Source organism: Mizuhopecten yessoensis, unplaced genomic scaffold (genome assembly GCF_002113885.1).
Source record: "Mizuhopecten yessoensis strain PY_sf001 unplaced genomic scaffold, ASM211388v2 scaffold2995, whole genome shotgun sequence".
NCBI classification, from domain to species: Eukaryota; Metazoa; Mollusca; class Bivalvia; order Pectinida; family Pectinidae; genus Mizuhopecten; species Mizuhopecten yessoensis.
In genome coordinates, this window is record NW_018404823.1 from 635,306 (window position 1) to 648,059 (window position 12,754).

Here is a 12,754-nt window from a genome sequence, read left to right on the forward strand (position 1 = left end):
CATACGTCATACTTTTAAATGAAATAAAGAGGTGTCTGAAAAGAATGCAGTGATGTTCATTTCGCCACGTAATATAGAGGCAGTCATGAACAGTAGTTTAAATGTTCGCCTGTCTTCAGGAGAGCATTAATCACCTTCTACACATTATCAATTTTTATGATGCATTTAGTATTCTAAACTGTTTTCAATTCAGTTGTATTGATACACATTTCTTTTCTTATATTTTGTTCATTATCATTCGTTTTCCTAAATCATCAAAGATATACCAGATCACTAACATGGAGCACATTAAAACTGGAAGTTTCTGCCTGCAAAATCCTTCATATCGTGCGATTCGATCACGGCTTCGGCAATCTCAACGTTAAGTTGTCTTCTTTAAAGACCTCTTTACTTTAAGTAAGTCGATAAGACTTGGGAAGATGCACTGCAGAGCGTACTTGACACTTGTAAAAATGCGTTGGTCAAACACATTCTATCTTAACACACATCTCAAGAACGTTCATGTTATAGTGCTCAGTCACAACGCCATAACAAAAATCGCCAGTTGATCTTCGGAGATCAATTGTACAGTTCGGTAATCCTTTTACTTTCAATGGATAAAGAAGAGACACGTTACACTTTGTCATCTTATAAAGTATACAGAGTCAAGTCTCTTCACCAGAATGATGGTCCTCTTCCTCAGGTACACGAGTTATCTTTTCTTCCATTTCGGCGTCAGAGACCTTCACACCTTTCTCGTAATATAATGGATAAACATCGTCAGAATCATGTGAAACCACTGACGCTGCGCGAGACGATGGTCTAGCATTAACGTCTGCAAACACAATTTCGCCGGAAGTTTATCTGGAAGCTTATAACCATCAGTAGAACCCGCGAAGAATGAAGGTTCCGGGTTTTGACTTTCCTTCGGAAACAGTGGGGGCGAAAAGAAGGTTTTATATTCTGGTTCCTTCATCATCACAACCCTTTTCGGGCTTACGAAAGACGGGGTCACGGGGTCAGCTGCCCGCCATTTTTGAAGGACAGCTCGTGCTTTTGCAGCGTCAGATTTATTTTCAGTAAATCCTAGCGATTTTGATACTTTTCCACTGTTTATTTTAAAATTCAAATCTCTTACGTTTACAAAGAACATTTGAGATAGCTTCCTGCACTTGTCATAGTTCGTTGCTTGCCGTTTCAAACGAGCTTCTAAAAACGGCAGCTTTCGCTTTTTCTCGCGCTCCTTTTCGAACTCCTCATCCGGATCATTGAACTATTTGGGACTCGATGTCTGGCGATTTCACCTCTAGCGACTTTGTTTTGAATTTCTTCATACGACAGTTCTGGCAGATACTTTTTTAAAATCGATGCCACTACTATATTTTCATTCGAGATTCTCAAAGTTCTTAATTGCGTGTCAGTCCGTGCGCGGTCCAGTGTTCGAATATGATATCGACTACAATCTCGACACGTCTGAGGCCCCATAATCTCGCAACATATCGGTGATGGTGATGCAGGGTTTATGGTATTATGCCTCTCTAATTCGCCAAAGTAGAAATCTCCCTCCTGTCTAGAAGACACTCGAGAAGGCACCGGATCACTTCGGTTACTCTTTGGAGTCATACTTTCCCGTTGGACTGCGTGTATGTAACGACTGGCGCTAGTATTTGGACGACTTCGATTGTGTCCGTCCAACTGATTGCGGACACTCTGATGGGCAGCCACCACTGGTACTATTCAGAGTCAGCACCAAACAATTCTCATTTCACTTACTTAACATTAACCTCTAGCACACCAATTTAGCACACACTCAGCAATTTTATTATTTTGCACACATATTTATAACCCATACCACTCGCATATTTTTTAAAAGAAATCTTGGTGACTCTGTTTATGTATTTTTTTACAGTATCTTAAGTAATTAAATACTTTATTTAAGTAAATTTGATAGAATTTTGACAATTAAACACACTTAGAATTCACACAAAACTCAAAAATTCTACACAAAACATGAATCATAAAAGGTTATCAGATATCTATATCAACTGATTAGCTATCAATTATACAGACTTACATATAGCACTTCTTGCTCCCTGGGATGCCGGCACTTTACAGGGAGAATATTTGGTGTAGGGGAGATGTAATGCTATAAACAGTTAATTATCTGAGTAAACACACAACCGAAACACATTAAATCAATAAACAAGATGTTGTTGAAGGTATATACATGTATTATCACAGGAATAACCATAAAACTACAATTCACTAAAAAATGAAATTTAAGTTGGATTTAGCCAAAAAAACTATATGTGACACATACACATACAGATACTCACATGTGCTACGTTTGTAACAGCTTGTTCTGCGGTGCTGAGGGGCTACTTGCTGTCCATAGTCTTGTTGCGCACGGTATAACAGTTATGTAGAGACATTCAACCTATGACAAAATGAAAATTTCAAAAATCATAAGACTCAACAAAAAACATGTTCAAATCTGGAGGGTCTGAATATGAAACTATGACAGCACAACTTCATGCAGAAGCCAGCTAACAACTATCATACACTTGGAATGACCACATTTATTATACCGAACAATGAATTGTTGTCTAATGCTGAATTGTGCTTTAAAATGTGTGAAAACTGTGTTATGTAACTTGTGCTAAATTCTGTGGTGTACTTTTACACATGGGGATATGCTGAAACAGGTTATTTAAGTTTCAATTTGAAACTTTTAAGAGATATTGAGCTTTTAAACTTGAGTTTAATCACTGCTTTCTTTTAAACATAGAAATAAATATAATTTGAATGAGGGAAGTGTCCTAATAATGACCGAGAAGAGGTGGTTGGACAGGGAGGGGGAGGGTGGGGTTGAACATTGTGCAGGACAGCACACTATTTTTTTTGTTCTATGAAGATTTAGGTGTTAAAAGGTAGTACACAGATCATAATAGTACTATTGAAACACATGCAGATAAAGTATTTCAGTAAATTGAACACAATCCTAATAAAAACCTGAGTATTAGGGTCAGGTTAACTATACTGGCTTTAGCACAGAGCCATATTTAGCCCAGATTTAACCCAATTATCAAGTTTTATCAAGTTAAATATATATTCACATACTGAACAAAATGTGCCGAGACCCAATAACAGTGTCTGTATTTAAAAAAAAAGTGTCTGGAAATATACAGAAAATGTGTGAGAGGTCAGGTTCATTGAGCACATGGCTATTTCCCTTAGATCATTTACTATATATGGTATTACCAAACATTTTAGTTAATTACTTTAATATTTGAAGTTCAAAACTAGTGACAACTGTCTAGATTCATAAATACATACTTTGCAAAGACTACAAAATGTCTTTTTTGGTAGGTTAAGTGGCATATTGGAGTGTCACAGCGCCAAGAAGTTGACAACCGGAAGTTTACACGCAAAACCGGTGACCCAAAACAGAAACACCCCCAGACATTTTGCCCCTGTGCAAATCCGCCCACAGTCATCGAAATATATTAAAAGTATATTTTTTTCAAAAGTTAAATACCTGAAAATTTCATTTATCTAAAAATCTGTCATCAGTTCCTTGTCAAACTCCTTCAGTGGCCCAGTAATTAGCCGGAACTTATTTCAGATATGAACTACAAACGTATGAAACACTTGCTGATTGGCTGATTTAGTTGTGCGAGTCCTTAAAAACGTAACATGTATATTTCCTTTAATTGTTCAACGTTTTTATTATAGTCGACACTTAGTCGACAATTATAGTAGTTGAACAATTTCCAATACGCTAGGTTTGCGAAAATCGGCAAAATCATGATAATTAGGCCTACGTACATGACGTGATTCGTAATACAAGGAGCCATAAGGAAGTATAAAAATAGGTAAATATTGCGATTTAAAAACTAAAAAGTAGAAGATTTTTTATTTTATTCAATCTTTTTCAACACATTTTATTGGACAAAAAAAATGCACAATTTGATAAGACAACAGGCTTAGCCTTTATAAGTCTTCTCCTATCCGGTATTAATTGACAAGAAGCATAAATTTAGTACATGGATCAACGAGACACATTCATGTACACTTACAACCATTCCATAACACACATACACCCTCACATACACATAATAAATAAGCATTCACACACACACACACACACACGCACATACAAACACACACACACACACACACTTACTAAAAATTAAAAAAATATATATAAAGATATACATATCGAAAAAATAAGATTAACGACTGACTAAAAAACTAGCTGCTTTCACCCTTCACAGCGTTCTTCAGGTTTATTCAAAAGAAGAACTTCATGACGTCACAATTATGTCATCACACTGCAATAGTGACGTCACGTCACGAAGTACACAAGATTGGTGGACAATTTAGCGTAAAATTTTACTGTGGCCTGTTGAGACTTGGTTTTAATATTTTGATTAGTTGGTCTTCTTTCGTTTCTCTTAAAAGAGTGGCTGATGAAAATAGTTGATACAAAGGTAATACATTAAATTTATCTCCAGCACATTCATGAATATGTTTGTTAACATGAAGATTTCATAAAGAATCAGTTTTAGTTTGTTGTCTATGTACAGTCATACGTGTTCTGAGTTCATTACCGGTTTGACCGATGTAAAAATCACCACATTTAGAACAAACTATTGCATAAATTGCATTTTTTGATTTACAATTCATATTTACCTTCACAGTAAATTTCAAACCATTCTTGAAAATAAAAGTATTCCACTCGATAATCATAAAAAAATGTAGGACATGTAGCACATCTTGGTGTCTTACATTTGGATACTTTTGGTGTTACACAAGAATTATCAAACTTAGAACATGTCAACATACGTTTCAAGTTCTTAGATTTGCGTCTACAATGTAAAATAGCATGTTTATTAAAAATGTTTCTCATACGCCTGCTACTTTCCTTTAACTCTTTGCATTTGTTCTTTATCACAGGAAACATATTACAATTCCGTGGATTGAAAGTAGAAACAAAAGGAACTAACTTTGATTCATCCTTTAATTTTTGTAGACGGGAAGTAAAGGGTCCCTTTTCAATAGCTTTCTGTATACCATGTTCTATTATCTCAGTAGGATAACATTGAGCTTTAAGGTATTGCTTTAGTTGACTGAGTCTAGCAATTTGAGCTTGTTGGTCACTGACGATAGTGACAATCCGTGAGGCAAGAATAAAAGGAATAATAACTTTAGTGTGTTTACTGTGGTTAGAATAAAAAAATTAGATAATTATGTGCATCTGTAGCCTTACAATATAAAGCCGTTGTAATCTTATTTGAATCAAGTTGAACTAAAACATCTAAGAAAGGTAAAGACGTTTCGCTACACTCCATCGTATAACAAATAGAATGATGTAAAGAATTCAATAGGTTTTGAAATTCATTTAAATCCTTATCAGAAGGCCATATAACAAAACAATCGTCAAGGAACCTTAAAATATTATTTCTGATGAATTCAGTAAAGTTTTCCCCAAACTTTGTTTCAATCTTAGAATAAAGTGTTTCCTCTATGTATCCTAAAACTAAGGTTGCATATGCAGGGGCAACTTTAGTTCCCATTGCTGTACCCTTAATCTGTTGGAAGTATTCTTGCTCAAAATAAAAATAATTACGATTGAGGACAATGTCTAGAGCTTGAAGTATAAATTCATTACTAAAACGAGAATTAACTTTTTCTCTTTTTTTGATCAACCAATATTTAACAGCTCCAATACCAAGATCATGCGGTATATTAGTGTATAAACTAACAACATCAAAAGAAACAAGTTTAGCATTATGTGGGACCTGTTTAGATAAACGGCTCAGAAAATCAAAATCGTCTTTGATATAACTGTTTACACTTGTGCATAAAGGTTTAAGAATGACGTCTACAAGATGGCTCAAACGTTGCGTTGCACTATTAGGGCCGCCTACTGTGGGTCTAAACTTCAAATCTTTTTGAAAAAGAAATTTCAACTTCAATATATTTACAGTTCTGTTCTTCTATAGCTTTACTTAAAATAGAGCTTTTGTGTAGGCAAACCATAGAAATAACTAGTTTATGCATAAAATTGACAAGATAATCTATCTCCTTTTCATGTAGGCGTGCTTCATGTGTCCGTATTAGCTCGTTGATTAATCTTCGGGTTTCCGCATCGAAATCGTCACTTGCCGAAGTATAAAATTCAACATTACTAAGCATGTTATGTATGCGTTCATAATAGAAATATCTATTCATGATCACTACTGCATTGCCTTTATCAGCCTCTTTGATAATAATAGAGGTATGTGTGTTATGGAATACATATATATACATATAAATAAATATAAGTATAAGAGGCAATGAAAACAGTCCTAATTTTAATTAAATCTGTTAGTAGCAGAAATGTATTGCTGAACTTTTGAGAGAATAAATAAATTATCATCAGTAGAAAGATAAACATTACTAGATGTAAGTAGATCCACAGATGAATATCCAAAACGATTAGTGATGTCAGTTATGAAATGTCTATAGCTAATATAAAGTGGACATAAGAAGAAATAATGTTCAGCATTTTCACAAGATGCGCCACATGAGCAAGATGGATCAACTATCAAGTGATCATTGCATTTATAAAAATTTAAATTGCTAGCATTATTACGTAATTGACACAATACAATATTTAGGTTTTTTTTTGGATTACAGAAATGGTCCTGGGAGGTGTTTGAATTTTATTAATTTTCTTTTTGAAGGAATTGATAGTCCGAGAAGAAGTGATTGAATGATCGAGATTGTTCACTAGGCGCATGGCATCAGGAAAGAAACTACAGTTGTAGATACAAGTTCTAGAATGAGGAATGTTAAAACATATATTTGTCCTTAAATGGTGATTGACTTGTATATTAATATAAGGTTCAATGATTTCAAATAAATAATGAGGTGGTTGAGGATTTTATACATTAAGTGGTTGAGGATTTTATACATTAAGACAAATTGATGCTTATTCAGTCGATCTTTCAATTTTTCAAAACCTGTTTCATAGTATAATTTTTGATGAGATGTACCACTTTTAAGGCCAGTTAAAATTTTCATTGCTTCAATTTGAACGGATTTTATTCAATCGCATTATATACCTCGTCAACGGTAAATCGGCTGATCTAATCTGCGTCATCGTGTGACATATTTCAACGAATGTTGCCTATTTTATATTAGTATTACTCCTGCACGTGTTTTTTATGTTTCCTACAATTTTCCTCATACTTATATTCGCATATGAACCACCTTTTGGCTTGTTGAGAAAGGCTTGTTTTCTTTAGGACTATTTAATTTGATATTCGTCTCAAATCCACCTGACATTTGCTAAAGCGTTACCTGCACGCGGTTTCTATTCATGGTTTGCATTCGCAATAAGATAACTAATATCTAAGGGCAAGGGTTAAATACAAGGGCGAATGATCAGAGTATTGAAGTCGCCCGAAGAAAAGTTTCTAACAAGTGATATGTATTGGAATATTCACTATCTGCATGAAAATAATTATTAATGATAATAAAATAACTGCACAAAATAAGGAAAATTTATCTTTAATCACTAGGGTGACGCACATTAGCATTTCCCATGCTGCTTGATTTAAACCATGGATAGTTATTTTCTTCCATGTGTATTTCCATTTTTTGTCATTGTACTTACGTCCAATGTTTACCAAATAATACCTGAAATCAAAATTATTCAAAATATCTGAACTATTAAGGCGATCATTTCCTATAAAATTATACCTAAACAGGACTTAGCATTAAGATAAGCGGTAATATAGATATTCCGTTCGTTTTATAAAATGATCATGTCCATATTTCAGAAGGAAGACTACAATGCCGCGGATGCAGTTTTTGCTAGTGGTGTTGAAAGTCGAACACAGTCCACACCCGTACAACATTCCAAGTATACCGAGACCATGGATCAGATCCTGAACACCCCGGCAGCCCTCAGTGTTCTGTCAATGGGCTACAGCAAGGACATGGTCTGTAAGGCCGTAGAGAGGTGTCTTCAATCAGGTACATACATCTCATTATAATACGATAACATTTATATTCACGCGAATGTGAAAATATAAATAATAAATCGAAGATATTTTCTCATTACTATCTCCTTCTTTTTCTGTTTTTCAGGGAATAAAGCTATTTTTTGTATCACAAGATTTGATATGGCATCAATACATATAATAATCCCCATAATTGCAATAGTTTCAGTTACTGAACATAAGGAAATGTACGCTAATATGAAATTTGATATTTTTGCTATATAAATATTTCGTCGCATAAACATAAAGATCCGCGACTATAGATTGAATATGAAAAAGATGAATTTATTTAAATATCCACATTTTTACAATTTTCATTGAAAACGTAGATTATATTTTTTTCCAGTTTAAGGTAAAATTGATGTCAAATTCTTATCATACAATATTCTAACTGTCACAGGGAAAACGAAACTATCTGCCACAGAAATAATGACGGTAATAATAGATATGGAGGAGGAAGAGGAAATCGGGGAAAACCTGGAAACAGAAAACGTGCTAAGTGAGACAAAATGTGAAAATGTATCGGAAAAAGAATGTGAAATTGAACACGACAAACGTGAAAAAGAAATCGACTTTGTTAATCATCACATATCAGACTCAAAAATGTATTCCCAGTGTACAGAAGAACCATTATCGGGACAAAATACTATTTATACATAGTAGCCTACTACAGTGTACACGTCATCAGAGCCGATCTCCAGCTATACATCAACAGGGGCTCATCGTCCTGTTTTAGATAATTTTAAAGCGTTATCTTTACCGAAGGAGTTGACTCCATAGACAATCTCTTCTCCCGCACTCCGTCAAGTGGACGGTAAGATATCCTATCTAAATAATATTGGGACTAAGTGTGATGTTTATTACTGTAGAATCATTTATTTTCGTGGGGTTAAAATGTCGTGGTTTTCATATACTAAAATGATTAAGTTTACCAAACATCGAAAGATTGCACATCGTGGCTGTGTTTATATATCGGGAATGCTTCTGGCTTCAGGAGAACACAAACTCTGTTTTTGTTCTTTAGACAACTTCAAAAAAAGTCTTCATAAATTCATTATCTGATAATGATTAACTAACCAGGTTTTTAAAGTGAGTAGTTACAATTCTTGTAAAGTTCAATAATTTAGCTCTGAAAATACGTTTTTTTTAAGAATAAGCAAGTTAAAATGGCGGCTTTGATGTGCGAGGGTTATTTTTCATGACACATTAGAACACGAACTCCTTTTTAATTCACTATCCAACTTCAAACATATCTTCAGATATCAATTATTTGATAATATTTCTAACCAAGTCTCGCGGCGTTTCTAATTCCACTGCCTGAACAATACAATCATGCGTGTTTCTGCGTGAGTTGCCAATCTCTGTAATATACGTCCTTGTCTACCATTAGTTTCTCAAATACCCAAAACATTGGCAATAATATTTATTACACTAGTATGAAATGCCTACCCATCGCTGTGGTGGTAGAGACATTTCTGACGTGTCTGGTGTGTAGAGCATAAGTCTAAACTGCTCGATGTCAGTCAGAGAAATGAGTCGCTTCTTTCTACCTGGGTTGCATCAGCCAATCAGTATTAACCAATGACGTCACATTTGTAGTCCGCCAAAGTCTAAACAAACGCGAAATGTTCTTATGGAATTTCGCGGAATTATGACAGTTAAAACAAAACAATAGCACATCGCTTATTGAAGCTACGAAGGATATATGTCTGAATCGAAGTTGACGAATCTCGCCATTTTGAACGGCATGTTCGAGTCACAGTCGTAGCTGAAGATAGATTTTGGAAATTTCTCTTACAATACGTATTTACGTCAAACTAACTCATGTATTGTAACATGGTTGAAATTTGCATATCAGTAGACAGTAAATTCGTAAACATTAACCCCTTCGTCGTGGAGCATTCGATCCGAATGACGTAATTAATTGGATATTTCCATAATTCGTTGAAGCACGTGCATGCCTGTCAAGGTTATGTAATTGCCTTGAGAATGGATTGGTTCGAGATTCTTACTTCAGACGTTGAAAACCTCAAACTATATATTATTCAATTTAAACAATCGTAATTTAATAACATACAGCAGATATGCGAAACGTTAGTATTTACATAATACTTATTTTCTGTTACATTTATCTATCTCACTGTACTATCTACCAGAAGACAGTTCGTCCACATATTCAAATAAAGCTGGCGCATTGAATTCAATTATGTACAGTAACATATATCATTTTAACTATGAATCTAGCCTTTATATTTACAGTACTGAGATTTTTAAAATAACATGGAGAGAAGGATGTTGCTAGAAGGATTATAGTCTGTTTCTGAGTAGTATTGGCAGTATTTACCTGTATTTACCTGTGTTTTTACCTGTGGTTAACCCTTCTATCTAAGGTGGTGTCTAATGTGTATCTAAGCTGAAAGCTGATCATATTGATATAATACATCATATAAAAAATGTTAATTTAAAATATTTCAATATTAATGATATAAATTAATATATATATTGAATATATCCACATTCTGTAGTCCTTGTGCTACTGAAATGACATTTGATGAGATGAAATGTGTTAAAAAATATTTTAATAGTTTTGTACTTTAAACATGTTATTAAAATAATAATATGAATAGATATAAAATGAAACTTTTCTTTGTTATTATAACATTTAATAAGATGCCTAAACGCCTAGTAAAATTGGTAATGTGTGACTAAGAGTGTGGTGTTTAACAGTTGAAAATTAAACTAAAAAATAAATAAAAAAAAATCATAATTCCTATGTATATCATAACTATCATCAGAATCATTTAATAACTTTAATTATCCAACCTATCATTTCCATCCTGGTGAACTAGAAGTGATCACGGCCTATGCTAATTAGTGAGATAACGATGAGTTTTACCATTATCTAAGCACACCTTGAGAACCGGACGATGGACTTTATGGATCAACGAACGCAGTATCACATTTCTTACATCTGGGATAATTTACAACAAAAATGTGTGACACTTGACTGTCGGACTGTAGTGTATATTTGCGATTATAATAGTCCTTTTTATTTTTGCTTGGCCTTGTTTTATTATAATGCAACAATCCCACATATTTGGTATTTCGGCATCATTTGTTTGTGTTTAGATAATTATAAAATTACTAGTGCCAATTGGATGGTAAAACAATTCATAAATATCTTTTAAAATGGTGTCTTATCTACAAAGGGTAGCTGTACTGTACACATGTACAGGAATTTTATGACCTGATTCATTAGCAGATATATCAATATGTATGTTATTAAAATACCAATAAAATTTTCCACTGATTTGAATAATATTGATTTATTTAATTAAGGAAAAAGATCACATTCCTAAATATTAAAAAAGTAAATCTGCACCTGGATTCGAACTTGCACCGTTCACTTCTTCTGGTCAAAAGTAAACTGTGTTACACATTCGACTACATCGGACATACACTAGTATGGAAATACAATCTGTTTTCTACCCAGAAGCACCTTTCTCAGTTTTGAAAAACTTTATTAACCATGATTTTCATTATTTTGAGCACTTTCTAAAACATCCAGAGGGGGATTTTTAGTCTGGGAAACCCTATCACTTTCATAGATTTAATGAGTATGGCTATATTTACAGTATTGTATTAACAATACCTAATATATCAGCATATTCAATTTGTTTGATACCTATTCCTTGCATTATCGCTGCTAGAAATTATTTACTCATTAATTAATATTGTTTCCTGTATTCATAAATGCCGACTTGGCGAAATTTGGACAGTTTTCTGCCATAGCTCTTTAAGTATATATTTTAGCTTGTCTTGTATTTGGTGGCTTAAAAGGTGTAATGTATACGTATTGATGTTATTTGACTGTAAACTCTTACTATTTAGTTAATGTTATAGTTTAGTTTAAGCATATTTTATTGTCATGCAAATGGATTGGGAACAAGTTTTTAAACTTATATTAAGCCCTTTATTGTTATATCTGTACTGTACATCATGTATGTAATAATTGTATCATGTGTATATGATAAACAATATGCAGTCGTGTTTAATATTAAGTTTTCATACGCCTAAACAATAGTAGAAATGAAAAAATATATATCCAAAAAATAAATATCCTTAACCTAACATATCACATACACAGAAAAGCTACAAGTCAGACATGTAACTTTAACACAGGTAATTTACCTGTGGCGTAAGTATGAAACAGACTATAATTGCTTTGCCATTGCTTCCTATATTAACACCTTTCTTTGTTCTATAAAAAGTTGGGTAACTGAGAACACCCCGCTAGTACATGTGATCTCGTGTTGTTATAAGCTAATATCCCCGGTTACCTTGTAACCGAAGGCGAAGTATAGTAATAAATTCATCTTGAAGGAGCGATATCAAATGTGAACAAAAATGTAAATTATATTTTTGAGAAAGTTTTGTTACCAACCCCGCACAAACAAAAAGCAGATGCTACAAAAGGCATGTCTAATAATAGTCAATATGTAAGATACACTCTGGTCACAATAACGACATATATGTGAAGGAAAAACCACACACATTAAACGAGTAGGTTTATGTGATCGGTTAGGAATGTAAGGACAGATTAAATTTGTTCAAACCAAACAGTGTTTTCATCTACTTTTTGCACATGCTTTGATTATTTCGAGGAAGCATTCTAACATTTGCCATGGTTACTTCTTGTCTCATACATCTACCCGGAAGGT

At 33.7% G+C, this 12,754-nt stretch overlaps 2 protein-coding genes across 2 annotated transcripts; one reads left to right on the plus strand and one right to left on the minus strand.

Annotated features, from left to right (window-relative positions):
• Nucleotides 1–724: 724 nt before the first annotated feature.
• Nucleotides 725–7,129, minus strand: LOC110446788. The gene is made up of 4 exons (XM_021492107.1): nt 7,092–7,129; nt 4,828–4,850; nt 1,203–1,712; nt 725–1,167 (listed from the first exon to the last, which is right to left on the minus strand). Exons 1-4 carry the CDS (start codon nt 7,127–7,129, stop codon nt 725–727), a joined length of 1,014 nt encoding a protein of 337 aa, XP_021347782.1.
• A 667-nt stretch (nt 7,130–7,796) lies between these two features.
• LOC110446789 lies at nt 7,797–8,693 on the plus strand. The gene is made up of 2 exons (XM_021492108.1): nt 7,797–8,007; nt 8,434–8,693. The coding sequence occupies exons 1-2, from the start codon at nt 7,797–7,799 to the stop codon at nt 8,691–8,693; spliced, it is 471 nt and encodes a 156-aa protein (XP_021347783.1).
• The last annotated feature ends 4,061 nt before the right edge of the window (nt 8,694–12,754 follow it).

Bases quoted from the DNA above. Each gene is read 5' to 3' on its own strand.
- LOC110446788 (XM_021492107.1), bottom strand. From the start codon at position 7,129: ATGACGCAGATTAGATCAGCCGATTTACCGTTGACGAG. The intron at 1,713-4,827 runs GTATGTTGACAT...GACTCTGAATAG, and splicing joins CAAATCTAAGAACTTGAAAC to TACCAGTGGTGGCTGCCCAT. The intron at 1,168-1,202 runs GCTGCCGTTTTT...TGAAACGGCAAG, and splicing joins GAGCGCGAGAAAAAGCGAAA to CAACGAACTATGACAAGTGC.
- LOC110446789 (XM_021492108.1), top strand. From the start codon at position 7,797: ATGTCCATATTTCAGAAGGAAGACTACAATGCCGCGGATGCAGTTTTT. The intron at 8,008-8,433 runs GTACATACATCT...TAACTGTCACAG, and splicing joins AGAGAGGTGTCTTCAATCAG to GGAAAACGAAACTATCTGCC.